Source organism: Arachis ipaensis, chromosome B8 (assembly GCF_059453495.1).
Source record: "Arachis ipaensis isolate K30076 ecotype BB chromosome B8, ASM5945349v1, whole genome shotgun sequence".
Taxonomy (NCBI): domain Eukaryota; kingdom Viridiplantae; phylum Streptophyta; class Magnoliopsida; order Fabales; family Fabaceae; genus Arachis; species Arachis ipaensis.
This window is the reverse complement of record NC_142443.1, coordinates 6318858-6341765: the sequence shown is the minus strand read 5'-3', so window position 1 is coordinate 6341765 and position 22908 is coordinate 6318858. Positions and strand designations below refer to the sequence as shown.

Here is a 22908-nt window from a genome sequence, read left to right as displayed (position 1 = left end):
AGTAGCATAGTGCTATATATAGATGGTTGAAGTAGACATGCATGGATATGATGATGACAAAAATAGAAAGTAATTAATGTCTGGTGGAGTATGGAGATCTAATATTGATTGAAACACCACATGACTAAAATATATTAAAATTAACAAGTAAATAGCGTGGGTCTAATAATGCTCTTTAAGCCTGCTTCAACTTATGAAAATTATAAACATTTTTTTCCGTTAAACCAAAAGATATATTCTATCATTAAATAATGTATTTGGACAATCTCTTTATTTAGATGCATTATGTTTTCAATAAATTTAAGAAGTAAAAAAAGATATTTATTTTTAAGAAAAAATGAGTATTATTTCTACTCTTAACTTTTGAAACTTAATATATATACTCAAATAGGGTTGCAATAAAAAAAACTGTAAATATAAACATTTTTAAGAGTTTAATTACATACAATAAAGACAAGAATAAAGACTTTTTAATTAACCTGAATGTTAGGAACACAAAATTGATTTGATATTTATAAAAAGAAATAATATAAAAAACATTGTAACATTAGAATTAGATGAATTCTATGGTATTTTTTTTGTGGTGTTTAAATTGTCTAACTTACTTTTATAAATAAAAAATAAAATGTATAAAGTAAAAGAATTATTTATTTGTCTTTTTTTAATAAGTTAGACACAATATCATAGGCACCATAGTATTCACCTTAAACTTAGAATTATTGACAGTAGCAAAAGTTTATACTTTAATTATTACAATTAGGTGGATCAAACATTTCAGATCCTACTTATTAATGAACCACAACATGAGGGAAAGAAGAAAAAAACAATAACTTAGAGAACAAGTAACCAAGAAAGCACACAAGTAACAGATAAAATTGTATCCATGATCATCAAGATTTAGGGGGAAAATGCTTTCTTCAAAGTTTGAATGGTGGCAACATCAGTCTTGAATGACAAAGCCAAGACATTGTCATCAATGGTGGTATTAAACAGTGTGTTAGGGAGTGACACAAGGCCAGCACTTGCACTACCAAAGGCAGATATAGCAAAAGCATAGTTCTTTGAATCAGAATTGAATTGAAAGTGCACAAGTCCCTTTGGGAATATGAACAAGTCTCCAGTTTGGAGACTCTGAGTGAAAAGCTTGTTGTTTGTGTCCACGAATCCCACCTGAAGGGATCCCTGGACAACGAAGAGGAGCTCGGAGGCGCGAGGGTGGACGTGAGGAGGGTTCACACTTCCTGTTGGGAATTCAAGGACAGCATATGACACACTCTGTCCATCTAAAGCTGGAAACTCTGCCCTGCTTGCCTTCAATACATGGAAGGTTGGGGGAGGAGTTTCTTGTGTAATAAGGACTCTCATGCCTGTGAAGGTGAAGAAGCTTCCATTAATATTGGTCCCTTCTGGGACTATGAAGTCAGTGAGAATATCTGGATCACCACCCATTGTTGTTTGCATAATTGCAAACCCATATATCATCAATGAGAGGATTTTAAAGGTACTGGAAGGATACATTGTTATAATAATTAGTATCAATTAGTGTTGATTAGATGATGAAATGCTTGGTGTTAAGGACACATATTTATAGTAGGTCATTTTTTTGTATGATAACAAGTATATATGGAGATTACAATGTAAGTTTTTGTTGTTAAGGTACCAAGAATGCAAAAAGATTAAACTCCTTATCCGACACATATGTATGGTCAAATGAGTAACGTTGGTATATGCCTTTAATACCTTCATTTTGTGATCTTTTTTATTGGTCAGGAAAAGTAAATTCTTGAAAAATTGTATACAAAGTACTTCGTCTTTTGGGATGATTTTGCAGGTTACTGCTTGCTTTGACATGTTATGTGTGTCCTTTTTCCTATGACTTTGTGGGAAAAGAATTTTGCCATAATGATGTGGGGTCGGGAAAAAATTTGCACGGCAATTTTTAGTAATAATTTTCTTTTATATTTCATTGACTTATAATCCTAGGCATTTTTTATTTTTTTCTGTATGGCATATGACTCTCCATCGGATGATGTCTCCACTTTTCTCTTGATGATAATATTTGTGAATATTACATTGTGTCGCTTGAGTTTTAGTTTTTTTAATTTTAACAGGAAGTATCCGTTAAATTTGTATTGACATCTTAGTTTAGAAAGTAAATATAATTTCTCTAGAAAAGTTTAACTCTATGGCTTATTAACTGCATTGTAAGTTTAGTTTGTGTTTGAGAATTGGATAAGATATAAGATATAAGATATTAAAAATAAGACATAAATTATATAAATACAAAATTTTGTATTCTTGTATTCGATTTAGTAATAAATTAAAATAAATTATAAAAATAAAATTTATTCTCATTTTTTTTATTAAAAAAATCAAAAAAATATATAATAATAAAAAATATAATTATAAAAATTTAATAAAAATAATAAAAAAATAAAAAATAAATTGTGACCCTTATTAGTATTTTTTTGTCATTTCTGTCAGAATGAACATAAAATACACTAATTCAGTATTTTTAGACACAATGTCTATGTTCATATTTTATGTCAAACATGATTTTGTGTCTCAGTATCCCTGTCTCAGTGTCCAATCCCTATAAACAAATGCAGTTTAACTGTTGAAAAAAATTTTGCTAGTAAAAAAATATAAACTTTATATTATTAATTGAATAAAATCGTACAAATAAGTTTCTCCAAAAGATAAACATAAAATTAGAATAAAAATAAATTTAAAAAAAAAATTAAAACTAAAAATGGAAGAATTTCTTAAATGTTAAAAAATAAAAGAACAAATGAAGAACAATGACTAAAGAATTGAAAGACAAACTAAAATTAAAATAAACAATAAAAAAAATGACTCACAATATTCGCATACACTTGCTTTGTAGTCTCATTATGATTAAAAATTTTGCAAAATTTTAGTATGATTTTATGTTTTGGAATGGAAGTCCCATCAATTCTTCTCTTCTTCTATTTATAGATAAAATTTAAGGCTCTTCTTGATGGTTATGCAAGTTACCCACGTTCTTATTCTTTATCCAAAATTTTACACCCCCTTTCTGTTTCAACTTGAGAGTTAAGTAATTTACTCCACATTCATGACGGTTATCAGATTACATATTTAAACACGTTTAATTATGATCCTGTGTTCCTTCCCCGTATTTCTCAAGAATTCTGATTCTTCCATCATTACACTCACACGCCGTCGCTCTGCTGCTGCCGTACCACCATCGCTCCATGACACAGTATGCGCCGTTATTGTTGTTGCCCTAATTGAAAGACTCAATAAAAATCAGTTACTCTCTCTCTTTCTCTCTTTGCAATTTCATTCTTCATTAATGATGTTCATTTCTTAGTTGATTTGTTATAATTGTATCAGCATTGTTATGATTTGTTGTGTGTGTTCGTTGTGACCTTGTTTAAATGTTTATATTTGCCGGTGTTACAAATATAAGTGTTAGGAAATTTGCTGTGACCTTTTTCAATTGATTCATCTTCAGAGTGAAATAGTTGGGAATGCTTCTAAGGTAATTCAAAATTATTTTCTGCTGTTTTTTGTTTATTGATTGATTTTGTTAGAATATAATTAGGATCAATTAGGATCAATCAAAATTATTTAGTATATTAGAATATAATTAAGATAATAATTCTAATCGATCCTAATTATATTCTAACAGATTTGACTCTTAATATAAAAAAAAATAAAAGTAATTCTGGGTTTGTGTATTCTTGTTACTGTTATTAATTTATTTCGTATATCTAATTTAATTTATTTATTTTAAGTTCATAAATCTGGATGTGTTTATGATTTTGCATAATAGCCTTTGCTTCTAACCTCATTCAAACCAAATCTCGTGAAGCAAGTATCTCCAAGAACAAAAAGATTTAATTCAGTGGTGGAAGGAGTGAAATAGGTATTATTGTGGATAAGTAATAGAAGAAGGACATAGTAGATGTTAAAAGAGTAGGTGATCAAATTCTTTCTATTAAATTTGTGGTGAAGGAGATACTTTTCATGTGATTAGTGTATATGCACCGCAAGTGAGTTTGCACGAGCAACACAGAATAAGATTTTGGGAGGATCTAGAGAGTTCGGTCAAAGACATATCTTGATTGGGTATGGAAGTATTCACAGATATCATGATTTCGGGGTGGTCAATATCGAGAGTAAAACTATTTTGGACTTTTCTTCAACCTTTGACCTTTTCATCGCAAATACATGTTCAAATACATGTTTTAAAATAAGAGACGAATATCTTATAACCTATAGGAGGAGTGACATAATAAGCTCTCAAATCGACTTCGTCTTGTTGAGGAAAGTCGATCATAAATTTTGCATTAATTGTAAAATTATTCCGAAAGACAATTTAACAACACAACATAAAATGCCCATCATAGATTTTTGCGTTGAGCAAAAGTTGAGGAAAACACATTATACAAAGAACCCAAGGACGAGGTGGTGACGGATAAAATGTGAGGAATAAAGAAGCTTCCTAAGACGGGTAGAAAAAAAGGTAAAGTAGAAAGGAAATGGAAGTGTGGAGGAGATATGGAGGGAGATGACAGAAGTTATTAGAAGAATAGCAAACACTACAAGAAAAAGGCGTATTTATAACAAAAAAAATTGTTACAAAACGTCGAAATTTTGAAACAAAAGTTTTTTATAACAAAAAAAGAGGCGTTGCAGTAAGTCTCGTTACAAAAAGTTTTTGTAACGAAAAATGGAACTGTTACAATTCAATATGATGTTTTGTAACAATTTTTTCTGATACAAAAAACCAGAAGCCGTTACAAAAGTGGTAACAAATTTTGATCTTCAAGGTATTTTTCATGACAATCTATTTTTTTCTATCAAAAAATTTTGTTACAAAATATAACTTGATTTTGTAACTTTTTTTTCTTTAGTTACAAAAGTAAAATAATTATTTTGTAATATTTTTTTAATTAACTAATATATTAACTATTTTATTAAGCAAATCTACATTTATATAATATGTAAAAACATACATAATTCAAACATGCCTCATTTAGCTAAAATTATTTTAAAACAAAATAACATTAGTGAGTACATTGATTAGTTCTACAAGTTATATGTCTTGCACAAATTCAACCAAAAGTTAAAAGTTCTAACATAGATTAGTGTCTCTATGAATCAAAATATTCTTGAGCCCTCAAAGTAGCATGTGGTCACCATTTCAGCACTCCTATAAATAAGAAAATCCGAAACAAAAAGTTAGGTGCATAGTGAAAAGAAATATGTTGAGGCAATCAGAAATCATGTAGCAAACAAAGGTCTATTTTGATACAGAAATTCGTCAAATAGAACTTGTTTGCTCAAACAATACATTGCAGTTTAATTGAGCAACCAAATAGGACAACAACCAAATAGTGAATAACAAAACCCAAGCTTCCAGCTTCCAACAACCAAAACAGTGAAGCACTTAACCGGATAATCAATCAATTGAGCTTAGCAACAGTTGAAAACCAAAAGCAATTAAATACCAACTCAATCAATTAATAGAATCAAAGATGAATATTGAAAACAGCTTAAGATAAATTTCGGCAGCATTTCAGCAGTAAATTTGCCTATTTCACAATTTCAATCAATCAATTCAAATTCCATATGAATTCTTTGAGAGTTAAAAACACAAAAAATCATAATGAATTCATAGGAAGGAAGTAAATAAGCCAATTCCAACAAGAAAACATGAGGAAACAATTAAAACCAATCCAACCACCAAGAAGTAGAGCAGCACTCAGTAGAACAGTAATCAATGGCCCATCATACAGCATCCAAAATAGTAAAATGAACAAAGGTAATGGATTCAGGCAGCATTCTATTCATTGAAGTCAATAACCATTACACTTGTAAGTAGCAGGGGCACAACAGTTTATCCATTAATTCAATAGAAAATCAATCAAGTCAAACTAAACGATTTCAGCAACAAATTTATCAATAAAACTAATCTCAGTTCAGCAACCATCATCTACTCCAACACAAACAACAATAACTCAGCAGCATTTTCTTTCTCATTGAATTTAACAATCATTCAACAAGCAAGCAATGAGGGAGAAAAATCAGCAGCAACCAACAGCAAGTATAGAGCAGCAATAATAACTTAATGTGAGAAATTATTCAACAACAAATGCACACACAAATACAAGGATTACTTAAATGACTCATCATGCTTATCCACATAAGTCTGCAGTGAAACCACTTACCGTTTCACTTAAGAGGCTTGTAACAACAGCTTTTTTATCAACTTCTTTCTCATTCTCTCTTTCAGGCTCACTGTCAGTACTGGTAGGAGGTGGAAGTGCTGAAGCACCAAACATGGCTTCGTCATGAGTAGCTTGGATTTGTTCCTCCCTTCTTGCCTTGATAAGAAAATGGATTCGATCTATGTTTAGTCTTCCATACATAGATGATGCATGTATGTTAACAAGGAACAAAACTGACTATTCATGAATATAAGAAGAGGAATATACCTCTATTTTAGAATACGAAAACTCTGGCCAATTTGCTTGACCAAGAAAGCATCATGTTCAGCCACTGCAGATAGGTGGACAAATACAATTAGTTCAATTAAGTTTCAGGCTTCAAGCCAAACCCCAAACCATTACTCATTATCATTTATAAGAAAAAATATCATTGGCATTCAATAATTAAAAGAATCACCATGACTAAGCAATGAACAATTAAAATCAGTAAGTATTGGTGGTATTAACAAGCACACAACAACAGTACTCAACATTGGGTCAATTAAAAATGAAGTTTACATTATTAGGATTCAGGTTCATATCACTTCATTTGATTAATTAATTATCAATTGGAAGTGGAGCCCTGTTTTCATAAACCAGTTCAGAGTTTTCAGCAAACATTCGACCTTCCAAGTGACTTATCTAAGTCTACAAAATAGATATGAACATGAAACTTATACTCACTTAAAATAGACTGATAGATCTTTAAAATCCTTTTGAAATCAACTCAAAATTCCATTTAAATTAAAAGTTATAGCATTTGGAAGTTGGTGCTGCAGAACCAGAAAACCAGAAAAATCTGCAGCAACCACTAAACTTTCAAAAATCATATCTTCCAAACCACTTGGCCAAATTTCCTGAAATTTTTATGGAATATTCAAGACACACTAAAGTTTTACAGAAAAATAGTTTCATCTAAAAATTAGGTCTGGACTACTCCCAAAAAGTCATTCGTTCTGCTGCCAATTATGTAGTTTTCTGCAGAAATTCTGCACAAAGTATTTCCAACAACCTCACATACCAATTCCTATATTCAAGCCTAGGATTCATCTAAAACCATATTTCTAACTTTCTTTTGACTAACCAAAGTTGCCCAAAAACTCTTAATTCAATATATCACAATTTCATATCATAGGTGCAACGTAACCATATTATGACAGCATCCATTCTTCAGCATCTCATCTATAACAACATATCTCAAGTTCTGATTCATAAAATCAATTTCCAGCAGCCATAGCAACATTCCATACACAAAATCAACATCAACAAGTACTAGCAGCAAGTATAACTTCAAAATACACAACATCATCAATAATTATTACATTAAATCATTAAACCAATCACCAATTACAGCTATGATTCAACTCAATACTAACAATTATTCACACAAAGCAATCATAAACCATTTACAGTTACTCATTTAATTTTATTGGCATTCATAACTTAAAACATTTATTTTTAAAACAAATTTCCTACCTCAGTTAGTCGAAAACCACAAAATTAAGCATGGCTTCAACTTCGTTCTAACCCGCAGCAGCAGCAATAGCCTTAAATCGGATCAGCAACGGCAATGCTAGTGAACAATTTGCAGTGGTATTGACATAACCCTAACATATTAACATCTCAGCATTCTCAATCAACCATGAAAACAGAACGGTAACAATAAGGGTTTTGGAACAAGGACAACTTACTAAAACTTGAAAGGAACAAACGACAGGGAGCAGCAGCAGTAATAGCTTTGTTTAAGAACAAGCAATCCCACGACCACCCATCACGGCAGCAGCGACTTCGGCACACAAGGAGGACCAAAAACAGAGACAAGACTGAGTAACTAACGAAGACAGTGGCTTCAGCAACAGCAGCAGCGACGACTCTCGCCAGTGATGGCGAGGAGCTCTCGTAACGTTGACGATGACTGGGTGCGGCGGCGGTGACAGGATCGACTTCCCCTCGCTCTCATCTTCGCGCACTGTCTTTCTCTCTTCGAAGTTCGACGGCGGCTGGTCATCGGCGGAGCACAATGGCTCCTCTTTTCCCTGGCGGCGTCTCTGGCTCGCGACGTGCTCTCTCTCCCTCGACGGTGGCAGCAGCGACGACGTCTCCCTTTCTTTTCCCCCTTTTCTCTTCTTCACTCCCTCTGTTTCTTTCTTTCTTTCTTTCTTTTCGTTTGTTTTCAAAAACAGCTGAGTATTGGGTTTTTGGGAAGGGATGGCGGTAGTGAATGGCAATAAGACTGTGGGGTAAAAGGGTTAGGGTTTGTGTATAGAATTAGAAATTTTGGATTTAATTTGAGTAAAATATTTTTAATAAAATTAGAGTATAAAGTATTAATATTTGAAAAACTAACTTAATCTCTAAACTTTAAAATATTATTTGTGATATAAAAATACTTATTGATTCTTAATAAATTACTCTAATTGAAAATACATGGTAATACAATTAACTTTCTTTATCTTAAAAAAAATTTATTTAATCATAAATTTACAAATTAATTTTAATAAAATATTTTAATTAAAGTATTAGAGATAATATAATTAATTTTCTTTGTTTATAAAAATTAAAGTATTAAATTCTAAAATCTAAAATATTTAAACCAAATCATATAAAGTTCTTATTATTTTACATTCGCTAAATTTTATAATTTAAATATAAAAAATAATTTAATAATTATAAAATCAGATAAAATTTTAAATTATTTTAAACTCAATTAATCAGAATTTGTTTAATTATCTTTAATAGAATAATTTCAGAGATTAAAATACTTAATGATAAATAAATCTAAATTAGCTCTTAATAAGATCTTCTAAAACTTTTACGTCTTATACACTATATAAAAAAATTTAATTTTTGAAATAAAATAAAATTATTTTAAAAAATGTATATACACAATTTTTTTTACTCTTAAAGTGTTTAACACTTTGAAAAAAATTGTTATAAAATATACTTATATTTTAGGACAAATAATTAACTTGTTACAAACAATATTGAATTTTGTGACAAATTATTTTTTTGTTACAAAATAACTGGAGTTTTTGAAACAGAAAGTTATTTTGTTACAAAATAATTGGAGTTTTTGAAACAAAAAAATATTTTGTTACAAAATATTTTGAATTTTTGCAACTTATTTTTTTTTGTTACAAAATATTGCAATATTTTGTAACAAAACACCATCTCGTTACAAGAACTAACATAATTTGTAACAAAATAAAACAGATTGTTACAAAATATTATCATGTTTTGTAACAACTTGTAATGTTGTTACAAAACATTATCCTTTTATAATAATCACTAATTATTATTACAAAATACTATTTTTTTGTAACAATTTTAAATTTGATACAAATTTTTTGTTACAAATATTTCATTTTCTTGTAGTGAAAAGAAAGTTTTGATGAATTTAAAAGGATAGGACCAAGAGACAAAGAGTCCTGGTGGTGGAATGCGAATGTATAAAAAAAAATAAAAGCAAAAAATAAGTGTTTTAAAGAGTGGTATTTATACTGTAATGTAGATAATTGAAAAAAATATAAAGCGGCTAAGAAAGAGACAAAAGTTGCTGCAAGTGAAGAAAGAACAAAAGCATATGAGGGGTTTCTACCAGTCTTTAGGCACGAAGGAAGGAGAAAAGAGTATATATAGAATCGCAAAGAGTCGTGAAAGAAGAACGAAAGACTTGGATCAAGTTAAATGTATAAAGGATAAAGACGGAGAGATTTTGCCTCAAGATAAGAAGATCAATGAAAGGTGAAAGAGCTACTTCTACAAGTTATTTAATGAATGACAGAAGACTCTTCCGAACTTAGGTCGGTTATGCACGATGGAAGAAAATCAAAACTTCGGCTTCTATTGAAATATATTAGAGATTTCGAGGTAAAAGAGGCTCTAAAGTAGATAAAAAATGGTAGGACAGTAAGATTCGATAATATTAAAGTTTTGAAGGGTCTTAAAGAGAAAGGCATCAGTTGGTTAACCACACTTTTTAATGAGATTTTATGGTCAAAGAAGATGTCAGATAAATGGAGAAAGAGTACCTTGGTACCTATCTATAAGAATAAAAGGGATATACAGAGCTATGAAAACTATAGAGAGATTAAGCTCATGAGCCATATCATGAAGTTATGAGAAAGGGTGATAAAACGGAGGTTGAGACAAGAGACATAAGTAACAGAAAACCAATTTGGTTTTATGCTAGGCAGATCCACCACTAAAGCTACATACTTGTTAAAAAGGATGATGGAGAGATATCATAATAATAAAATGGATCTACCTATAGTGTTTATTGATGTGGAAAAAGTGTATAATATGGTGCCAAGGGAGGTCTGATGGAAGGTTTTGAAAAGAAAAAGAGTAAAGATCGCATATATTCGTGCAATTAAAGATATGTATGATGGGGCTAGTGTGAAAACTCAAGGTGGTGTAGCAGATAAATTTTCTATTGGTATAGGATTATATTAGGGATCATCCTTAAGTCCAAAGTACTCACAGAGCAAATCCAAGAGCTTGTATCATAGTGCATGCTTTTTGGCAAGGATATCGTCCTTATGGGAGAGTCAAAGGAAGACCTAAATAAGAAATTGGATTTATGGAGAGAACCTCTAAAAGTATATTGTCTGCGCATAAGTCGTAATAAGATGGAATATATGGAATGTAAGTTCGGCCGCCAAATGAAAAACCCTAATACAGAGATGAGATGAGGATTAGAAAAAACACCCTACAAAAAGTTTTTAAATTTTATATATCTTGGGTGCATCATACATGATAATGGAGATATTAAACAAGATGTAAATCATAGGATCCAAGCAGGTTGGTCAAATGGCGGAGTGCGTCTAGTTTTATATGTGACAAAATAATATCTTTAAAATTTAAAGGTAAATTCTATCGTACTACTATCAAACCAACTATGCTTTATGGTACAGTGTTTGGCGGCCAAAGAGGAGCACGAATATAAGTTAAGTGTGACAAAGATGAAAATGTTGAGATGGATGAGTGGTCATATGCGATTGGATAGAATAAGGAATGAAGATATAAGAGAGAGAGTTAGAGTAACACCTATTGCAAAAAAAATGATAGAATCGCATCTCAGGATAGTTTGGACATGTGAGAAGAAGACCGATAGAACACTCAGTCAAGATGTTAGATGAGAAATAGAGAAAAACTTAAAAATACCGTTCATGAGATGGTCAAATGAGATCTACATGTAAACGGTCTTTCTATAAACATGATATATAGAACTCAATAGCGTCGTTTGATTCATATAACCGACCTACTTAGTGGGACAAGACTTTAATTTTAATTTGTTATTATTGTTTTTGAGGTATCTGTTGCATTAGCTAATAAAAAAATAATTCTAACATAACTTCTAATCAAATTAAGGGGTATTCTTATAAATAATGAATATAGCTTGATGTCCTGATCTTCACATGCTAACACGCACGCAGGTACCTAGCTCCTGAATATGCATCAAGTGGAAAATTGACAGAGAAGTCATATTGTATTCTCCTTTGGAGTGATGCTGTTAGAAATCCTAAGTGGGAAGCGCCCTGTGGATCTCTCAGGTGCCATGGATGATAGCTTAGTGGACTGGGTTAGTATCATGCATGCATGTTTAAACTTTAGAGTGCATTTTCCTAACTGAATTCGTCATTAACGAATACATTAGTGTACTAGCGTAGTTGATTACAACTGAAACTTGGAAGTTTAGATATATTAATGTAACTAATACATATTTAAATTTGCTTTTATATATTAATGTAACTAAATTTAGTCTATGCTTAGAAGTTTAGATATATCAGCTAATGATCCAATAAGATTTGTCCAGCTAAAGCACCACTTCGATCCACCAAGACAAGGACTTAACTTTGAATAAATTGTCATTTCCGTTTATTTTAAAATTAAAAAAAAAAGTGTATTGTTATTCATGTACCAGATATAGATCAGCATCTTTTATGTATAGTGAATGAGCATCTTTTTGCCAACAAGAAAAGAACAAGATGACGGTGCACTGAATTGAGTGATTTTTGGGCTTCAAGAGGTAATGTGAAATTATTTTCTTTTCCTTTTGTTGTCATTTGGTTCCGGACTTCTGGTGCTTCCTTTGTTTTTATGATGCTCTCAGTTCATGCTTAAGAGCTTGGTCGGAGGTGGTTTTATTAATCACCCTTGTTACTTCTTGTCATGTGTGTCTTGTTTGTTTTTGTAACTTTACCCTCCCATATCTTACTTCCTTTCTTATAACAAACAACAACAACAAAGCCTTGTCCCACTAAGTGGGGTCGGCTACATGAATCAAACGACGCCATTGTGCTCTGTCATGTATCATGTCTACAGAGAGACCGTTTACATGTAGGTCTCGTTTGACCACCTCATGGATAGTCTTCTTAGGTCTTCCTCTGCCTTTCGCTCTTTGTCCATCTTCCATCTCATCCACCCTCCTGACTGGATCTTCTATCGGTCTTCTTCTCACATGTCCAAACCACCTGAGACGCGATTCAACCATCTTTTCCACAATGGGTGCTACTCCAACTCTCTCCCTTATATCTTCATTCCTTATTTTATCCAATCGCGTATGACTACTCATCCATCTCAACATCTTCATCTCTGCCACACTCAGCTTATGTTCGTGCTCCCCTTTAGCCGCCCAACACTCCGTACCATACAGCATAGCCGGTCTTATAGCGGTGCGATAGAATTTACCTTTAAGTTTTAAAGGCACTTTTTTGTCGCATATAAAACCAGATGCACTCCGCCATTTTGACCAACCTGCTTGGATCCTATGATTTACATCCTGTTCAATCTCTCCATTGTCCTGTATGATGCACCCAAGATACTTAAAACTTTTAACTTTTCGTAGGGTGTTTTCTCCAATCTTCACCTCTATATTAAGGTTTTCTCTTCTTAGATTGAACTTACATTCCATATATTCTGTCTTGCTACGGCTTATGCGCAGACCATACACTTCTAGAGCTTCTCTCCATAACTCCAACTTCTTATTTAGGTCTTCCTTTCTTATAACGAAAATAAAAATTTTCAATAATTGAGTTTGTATTGTAGTTAGTAGATACTTTTATGAAATGTAAAGTTATGTATTTTGCTTGTACATTTTCATTTATTATGGGAAGTGACTTAGCATGTTGGTTGATGAAATGCATCTTTTGAACCGAAGATAAAGTACAAGGAAATGATCAGTTTGAAATGTTAAAATGTCAATCTCTCTCTCTCATTTTCAGATAAAAGATTATTTTGACAATAATGAAGAATATTTAGACGAATACGAGTAGGATTATTTATTTTACTTTAAATATTTTGTATTATTAGTGAATTATAATTTCAAAGAATATAAGTCTGAGTTTAGTTATTCATGTTGTTTTGAATCTTTACGTTAGAGAATTATTTATTATTTTAATAAAATTATAAATTTATTATCTAATATTTAGTATAAATTTTATTTTTATATTTAAAAATTTATTTGTCTCATTATCTAATATTTATTATAAATTCTATTTCTATATTTAAAAATTTGTTTATATTAATTATCTACTAATTTTGCATTAATTCTAGTATTTGCAATATTCATTCATTCATAATGAAATTCACATTGCTCTCTTTTTCAGATCTCATTCTCTTTTCTTCTCTTTAGAGCTTAACACTTGAATTTTTTTTATCTAGATGTAATTTTTTTTTTTATAATAAAAGCATATAAGAAATACATAAGGTATAAAGTATAATAACTCAACAAATATTTTTTAAAAGAGTTCTTATTCTTTTTTAAAATAAATTATTATCTAAGATTATTTTTTTTATCAATATTAGATATAAGCTTATTTTTTATAATATTTTTAGAGTGAGAATACATAAGAAATACATAACGTATAAAGTGTTAATAACTCAATAAATATTTTTTTTAAAAAAAAATTCATTCTTTTTAAAATAAGAAAAATTTATTTTTCTCTATATCTAAATCCTTTCTGACATTACAATTTGAATAGCTTAGAGCATGTAATCTTTTTTACATTCATTCCCGTAATAAGCTACAGGCCTGAGTTCATCCTTGAGGCCGTCTTTTTCTTTTTTTTCTCCTCTCCTCTACTGAAAGAAAGCTTTTTTTTGGATGGTAGTTCGGTTGATTCATTAGAACAGATGAACAAGAATTTTTTTCGAGGCAGAACTACCTGCACATTTGATCGAATTTGGATTGGTAACAGCTGTAGATTTAATCGGATTTGGTTTGATATTTGCTAGTTAGGCTAAACCACTCCATGTTGTTAAGACAGTACACCCCTCTCACTCTTTGGGAAGGGTTGATTACCTTGACCATGTTCATTTTTAATGGTGTTTTCGTAAGCGTGTGTACTTGCTGCAGCGGCTGCAGCGGCGGCAGCCATGGGAGGATCAATTGTGGTTGATAGAGATGCTTCATAGGTCCCTTGATCAACTACTTGTAGATGAGCAAATACGCTAGGGATAGTGATTCGATGAAACGATGACTGTTATTTCTATTATAAACTTCATGATGATGTACCTTTTGTTAGAAGAGTTGTTAAGGTTGGTTTTTTTCACTAAATGGAGATTAATGTGATTTTTCATCTATGCAATTACGATAACGGTTATTCTTACTTGGTTGAAGAAAGGACTCGGCCACTGTCTGCCGCCTAACAATCAGTGGCGGCTAGGGAGTCTCGCTTCAGCTGCGGTGGCCTCGCCCTTCATGACGGCTGCCATTTGATTTGGCATAGATAAAAACTGTTTAGCCACTGCATGTTATTTGTATTAAATCAACCACCTTAAAAGTTTATAAAAAAGTTTAAAATTAAAAATTCTGTAAGTTTATTTTGTTTTTTTTGTATATATATAATTAGTCATTTTTCTTTATTTTCAATTAAATAAAAAATACACAAGTTATCTTGACATATTTTTTCGATTTTATTACATACTCTCTCAATTTTATTATGATATCTGAGTTTCTAGTAGTTCTGTTGGCTATACAAAATTAAAATAATCAATTCCAACCATTCAACTTTGCTCTTTCAGTATTTCACCTTCACCTATTATGGATGATGTCAACCCCTCTCAAAATCTAACTAATCCCTTTTACATACTTTCAAGTAAGAACCTAAAAATAATTACCAAAAATATATGGATTCTTTACAGGCACAATTTCTTCTCCCTCTTCTGATGACCCTTTGTTCTTTATCTGGAAAAGATATAATAATCTTGTTCTCTTCTAGCTCTTTCGTTTTTTGTTACCATCCATAATTTAGAGTGTAATTTATCTCTCTAATGCCTCTTCTTTTCACCTTCGTAAGAAATTTTCATATACTGACCTTTTTTGTATTGTCGAACTCCAAGAGAAAATATATGAATTAAAGCAAGGCTCTTTGTTTTTACTGGCTTCTACGCAACACTCAAAATTTTATGGAAAGAGATGGAAAACTCTCCTATATTACTTCTTTAAAAATTGTGTATGTTTGGCTTCCATTTCATCCTAATAAAAATATTTTATTTTTGAATTTATCTCTCACTTATCTTAAAATATATATATTAAAATTATAAATTAAAATTTTAATACTCGTTTGCATAGATGCGACAAAATCTAAAATTAATTTGTATTAACAGTCATGCGTTGAAAAAAGAGAAGTAAAAATTAAAAAAAAAAAACAAAAAAGATATTGAAAAGAAGAATGGGTTCGATAGAAGCTAATAAAGACTTAAATGGCACGTATTAAAAAGTATCAATTAGCATTATTTTTGCTTCACATAGATCTCACCAGTCACCATTGTTTCTTTAAAAATTGTGCCTAGCATCAATTTCATCATAATAAAAATATTTTATTTTTTAATTTATCTATCTCTTATCTTAAAAATACATATTAAAATTATAAATTAAAATTCTAAAATTCGTTTGAATAGATGCAACAAAATATAAAAGTAATTTGTACTAATATTCATGTTTTGAGAAAAGAGAAGTAAAAGTTAAAAGAAAAGAAAAATATTGAAGAGAGGAATGAATTTGTTGGAAGCGAGTAAAGACCTAAATAGCACGTATTAAGAAGTATCGACTAGCATTATTTTTGTGTTCGTATGGATTTTAGTGCTCACCAGTCACCACTACTTTTTTGAAAATTGTACTTGGCATTAATTTTATCATAATAAAAATATTTTATTTTTAATTTATCTATCACTTATCTTAAAAATACATATTAAAATTATAATTTAAAATTCTAAAACTCGTTTGTATAGATGCAACAAAATCTAAAAAGTAATTTGTGTTGGGTTTTTTTCTCTCTTTTGTGAGGCCCAAGCCCAACATTTTGAGGGTGTCTCTTTGCACCCATTGTGCCACAATTCTAATCAGATTTTTGGGTCATTGTGAGGTAGAGAGAACAGCCACCAAGTAAGAGAGAAGAGGGAAAAATAGAATTCCTGTTTTTATCCAAAGTAGTAAATTTCAAATGTCAGTTCTCATTCGTTCACTGTTGGATCGGCTTGAAATTTGAACTGCGTGTTCCTCTTATCTTGTTCTTCATTCTGGTCGGTGGAGATGTTGAATGGAGGTTTTCAGTGGGAGAAATTAGCTTCGCAAGAGAGAAATTAGGTTTTCCATTTTTACACAGCAGCAATCTTTGAACGGCAATTTCTCATTCTTTCACCGTTGGATCGACGTGAAATTTGGACTATAGATTCTTCACATCTTGTTCTTCATTCTTAATGGTGAAGATTTTAATTGGAGGTCTGCAGAGGAAGAAATTGGCTTCGACAGCAACTCTATTTTTTTGGGTATATTTCATCTTCTTGCTTCTCATTTGAAAGTTTTGGTGCTTTGATGTTTTGGCTGGTTATATGCATATTTTTATGCTTTGTTTGAGACTCTCTTGTACCTCATTTGATTATAGTGGAGCTATTTCATTGGTCTGGACGACCCATGATTTTTACCTCTCAGATTGAGAGGGTTTTCCACGTTAAAATCTCGGTGTGTTCTTGTTATTGCTTTACTTGCTATATTTGCTTGTTATAATTGCTGCCATATTGTGTTGTGAGTGCTTCTATATTGTTCTTGTGATGGATATTTATGTTGTTTCTGCTGCTAGGCTCTTTTATACTGGTATCAGAGCTTGTTGGTATTTTTCTGGGCTTGTGATTCTGTGAACAATGGAAGCTAATACTAATACTAGTAGGATGATCACTCTTAATGGTCCTAATTATGATTTTTAGAAGTCAAAGATGGAAGATTTGCTTTATGTCAAGAATTTTCATCAACCATTTTTTGGTACATAGAAGCCTAATGATAAATCTGATGATGATTAGACTTTGTTGCATAGACAAGTCTGTGGATATATTAGGCAGTGGGTTGACGATAGGGGTGGCAAGCGGGGAAGCCCGCCCCGCCCCGCCCTGCCCCGCCAGAAGCCCGCCCTTTGGCGAGCTGGCCCGCCCCGCCCCGCCTAGTGAGGTGGTCCCAAAATCCCAGCCCGCCCCGCCTAACGGCGGGCTGGCGGGCCGGCGGGCTAAGCCCGCCAAATATCTTTTTTTTTTTTTACTTTTAACTATTAAATAATATATATAAAAGTATAAAAAAATCTCTTCTATTTTTTACTTTTAACTATTATAATTTCTAAAAGTATAAACAAATTATAATTTTTATATTCACAAATATTAAAGTCTTTGTAATTATAAATATCTAATAAACATAATTATAAACCAAGTTTTCATCCAAAACATAATTATAAATATTGTTCCCAAAGTAAAATAAACATAATTCAAAACATAATTACAAAATAGTCTCTAAAACAAAATAAACATAATCCAAAACACTCAATTTTCATCTTTATTCTCTTGTAAGTTGGGGTGGGGGAAGTTGGATTTTGGCAAAAAAAATTGTAAAAATACCCCTTGATAAAAAAATACTAAGCCCGGCGGTGAAGCCCGCCCCGTCCCGCCAAAACCCACGGTTTAAGCGGTGCGGGTTAGGCGGGCTTTTGCTATTTGGCAGTCCTAATTTCCTAGCCCAGCCCGCCTTTTTTAGCGGATTACGCGGGCCGGTCTGGCGGGTTTAGGCCCGTTTGCCACCCCTAGTTGACGATAATGTGTTGAGCCATATTATTGGAAAGACACATGCTCGAACCCTTTGGATTAAGCTTAAACTGTATGCTCGGAAAACTGGGAATAACAAGATGTTTTTGATCAATCAGTTGTTGGCTTTGAAGTATACAAATGGGACATCAATGACAGATCACTTGAATAATTTTCAAGGAATTATGAATCAGTTATCTTCCATGGGTATCAAGTTTGATGAAAAGATTCAAGGATTGTTACTTCTTGGCTCCTTACCAGACTCGTGGAAAATTCTCAGATTTTCATTGTCTAATTCTGCTCCTGATGGCGTAATCTCTATGGATCTTACCAAGAGCAGTGTTTTGAATGAAGAGATGAGAAGAAAGTCACAAGGTACATCGACTACACATTCAGATATTCTTGTTTCTGAGTCTAGGGGAGAAACAAAAGTCGAGGTCCTAAAAGTAGAGATTAAAGCAGAAGCAAGTCTCGAGAAAAGTATAAAAATATTGAGTGTCATCATTGTGGTCAAAAGAGACATGTGAAGAAATTTTGTTGGCAGCTAAAGAAGGAGAAAGCCAAGGCAAGTAAAGACAAGAGCACAAATAAAGATGATTGTAGCAATGAAGACAAGGTTAATGTAACTCATGATGATTTTCTTGTTGTTGAGGAGTTTGAATCTGTTAACCTTGTTGATAATAGCACTAGTTGAGTGATTGATAATAGTGCTTCTATTCATGTTACATCTAGGAGGAATTTGTTTACATCTTATACTCCTGGTGATTTTGGTGATGTGAAAATAGCTCATCAAGGTGTTGCAAAATGTGTTGGTGTTGGACGGGTTTGTTTAGAAACCTCCAACGGTACCAAGTTAACTTTGAAGCGTGTGAAGCATGTTCCAAATATTCGGTTGAACTTACTTTCTGTTGGTAAGTTGTGTGATGAAGACTTGGATAGCTCATTCTCTCGTGATAGTTGGAAGCTCACTAAGGGTTCCATGGTTGTTGCTAGAGGTACACGACACTCTACTCTTTATTTAACTCAAGCAAAGATTGTGAAAGATGTTGTTAATGCTGCTGAGTTTGTTGATGAAACTGATTTATGGCATAAGAGATTATGTCATATGAGTGAGAAAGGTATGAATATATTATCCAAGAGGAATCTTTTATCTGGTTGCAAAGTTGCTTTACAAAAGTGCAACCATTGCTTTGCTGGAAAACAAAACAGGGTTTCTTTTAAGAGTCATCCACCTTCAAGAAAGCCGAAGATACTTGACTTGGTGCATTCTTATGTATGTGGGCCGATGAAGACAATAACACTTGGAGGGTCTATCTATTTTGTAACCTTTATTGATGACCATTCTAGAAAATTATGGGTTTACACTTTGAAGACCAAAGATCAAGTTTTGAATGTGTTCAAGCAATTTCAAGCTTCTGTTGAAAGAGAAACTGGAAAGAAGTTGAAATGCATTCGTACTGACAATGGTGGTGAGTACTCAGGTCCATTTGATGCTTATTGTAAAGAGCATGGTATAAGACATCAGAAGACTCCTCCAAAGACTCCTCAATTGAATGGCTTGGCTGAAAGGATGAACAGAACATTGGTTGAAAGAGTTAGGTGCTTATTGTCACAGTCTGGATTGGCAAAATCTTTTTGGGGTGAAGCTTTGAGCACTGTTGTTCATGTCTTGAATCGGACACTATGTGTTTCCTTGCAATTTGAAGTGCCAAAGAAGGTATGGTCAGGTAAAGATGTTTCTTATGATCATTTAAGAGTCTTTGGATGTAAAGCTTTTGTTCATATTCCCAAAGATGAGAGATCTAAGCTTGATGTAAAGACTAGGTAGTGTATTTTTATTGGCTATGGCATGGATGAGTTTGGTTATAGATTTTTTGATCCTGTTAGCAAGAAGGTGATTCGGAGTAGAGATGTTGTCTTTGTTGAAGACCAAACACTGAAGGATGTTGATAATACGGAGAAGCCAATGGTTCAGCCTAGTTATGATTTTTCTGACTTGGATATTACTCCCTCTATGCCTATGGTAGAAGATGGTAGAGTTGAAGCTCAAAATAATGATCATGATACAAGTGCAGGTGAAGATGGAACAGTTGATCCGATACTTGATGAAGTTAGTGATGAAGATCAAGATGAAGAACCAGCTTTCAAATTCCTGCAAATGCACTCAAAAGGTCTACGAGAGAGGAAGCCTTCGTCAAGGTATTCTCCACATGAGTTTGTTTTATTGACTGATGGGGGAGAACCTGAATGCTTTGGAGAGGCTGTTGAAGATGAAAACAAATCTCAATGGCTAGAAGCTATGCAAGAAGAAATGAAGTCCTTGCTTGAGAATGATACCTATGAGTTGGTGAAGCTACCAAAGGGTATGCGAGTTTTGAAGAACTAATGGGTATTCAAAATCAAGAATGAAGAACACAATTCTAAGCCTCGGTATAAGGCTAGATTGGTTGTTAGAGGTTTTAGACAAAGAAAATGTGTTGATTATGAGGAGATCTTTTCTCCTGTTGTGAAGATGTCATCCATTCGTGTTGTGCTTGGATTAACAGCGTCTCTTGATTTGGAGATTGAGTAAATGGATGTGAAGACAGCTTTTCTTCATGGTGATTTAGACAAGGAGATCTACATAGAGCAACCAGAGGACTTTGTTGTTAAAGGAAAGGAAGATTTTGTGTGCAAGCTTAAGAAGAGTCTATATGGGTTGAAGCAAGCTCCAAGACAGTGGTACAAAAAGTTTGGATCTGTTATGGGGAAGCATGGTTACCGTAAGACAACTTCAGATCATTGTGTATTTGTGCAAAAATTTTCTGATGATGATTTTATCATTCTTTTGCTTTATGTGGATGATATTTTGATTGTGGGCAAGAATGCTTTGAGGATTAATGAGTTGAAGAAATAGTTGAGCAAGTTCTTTGCTATGAAGGACTTGGGTCCTGCCAAACAAATTTTGGACATGACTATTACTCGTTATAGAGATTCCAAAAAGCTTTATTTGTCACAAGAGAAGTACATAAAGAAGGTGCTTCAAAGATTTGGCATGAATGATGCCAAATGTGTTGCTAGTTCTTTTGCTCCTCATTTTAAGTTGAGCACCAAGCAGTGTGCAACCACTGATGAGGAGAAACAAGCAATGGATGAAATTCCTTATGCCTCAGCTGTTGGAAGCTTGATGTATGCTATGGTGTACTAGACCAAATATTGCTCATGCGGTTGGTACTGTGAGTCGTTTCCTCTCTAATCCAGGTAAAGAACATTGGAATGCTGTTAAATGGATTATGAGATATCTCAAAGGTACAACTAACTTGAGTTTGAGTTTTGGTGGTGAGAAACCTTTGCTAGTTGTCTTTACTAATGCAAACATGGCAGGAGATACTGATTCTCGAAAGTCTACTTCAGGTTATTTGGTCAAGTTTGCAAGGGAAGCTATTTCATGGCAGTCAAGGCTACAGAAGTGTGTTGCACTTTCTACCACAGAGGTAGAGTTTATTGCAGCAACTGAAGCATGTAAAGAGCTGTTGTGGATGAAGAAGTTTCTTGCAGCACTTAGTTTCAAGCAAGACCGTTATGTGTTGTTGTGTGATAGCCAAAGTGCTATTCATCTTGCCAAGAATTCTATTTTTCATGCAAGATCTAAACATATTGATGTTAGGTATCACTGGATACGGGATATGTTAGATTCCAAGTTGTTGAAACTTGAGAAAGTTCACACTGATGACAATGGTGCTGATATAATGACAAAAGTATTGTCAAGAGAAAAGTTTGAAACATGTTGTTTGATCGCCGAAATGGCGAGAGCCTCCACCTAGTCGAGAAGGGGGAGATTTGTTGGGTTTTTTTCTCTCCTTTGTGAGCCCAAGCCCAACATTTTGAGAGTATCTCTTTGCACCCATTGTGCCACAACCCTAATCAGATTTTGGGGTCATTGTGAGGTAGAGAGAATAGCCACCAAGTGAGAGAGAAGAGGGAAAAATAGAATTCCCATTTTTGTCCAAAGCAGTAAATTTCAAATGTCAGTTTCTCATTTGTTCACCGTTGGATCGGCTTGAAATATGAACTGCATATTCCTCTCATCTTGTTCTTCATTCTGGTCAGTGAAGATGTTGATTGGAGATTTTCAGTGGAAGAAATTGGCTTCGCAAGAGAGAAATTAGGTTTTCCGTTTTTACACAGAGCAGTAATCTTTGAATGGCGATTTCTCATTCTTTCACCGTTGGATCAACGTGAAATTTGGACTGTAGATTCTTCACATCTTGTTCTTCATTCTGAACGGTGAAGATTTTAATTAGAGATCTGCAGAGGGAGAAATTGGCTTCGACAGAAGATCTATTTTTTTGGGTATATTTCATCTTCTTGTTTCTCATTTGAAAGCTTTGGTGCTTTGATGTTTTGGCTGGTTATATGCACATTTTTGTGCTTTGTTTGAGACTCCCTTATACCTCATTTGATTATAGTGGAGCTATTTCATTGATCTGGACGACCCGTGGTTTTTACCTCTCACATTGAGAGGATTTTCCACGTTAAAATCTCGGTGTGTTCTTGTTATTGCTTTACTTGCTATATTCGCTTGTTATAGTTGCTGCCATAT

General features: G+C 32.9%; 1 protein-coding gene across 1 annotated transcript; it reads right to left on the bottom strand.

The window, feature by feature from the left end:
* Positions 1–897: 897 nt before the first annotated feature.
* On the bottom strand, positions 898–6466 carry LOC107614536 (germin-like protein 9-3). The gene is made up of 2 exons (XM_016316728.3): positions 6456–6466; positions 898–1504 (listed from the first exon to the last, which is right to left on the bottom strand). Exons 1-2 carry the CDS (start codon positions 6464–6466, stop codon positions 898–900), a joined length of 618 nt encoding a protein of 205 aa, XP_016172214.2.
* Positions 6467–22908: the final 16442 nt, after the last annotated feature.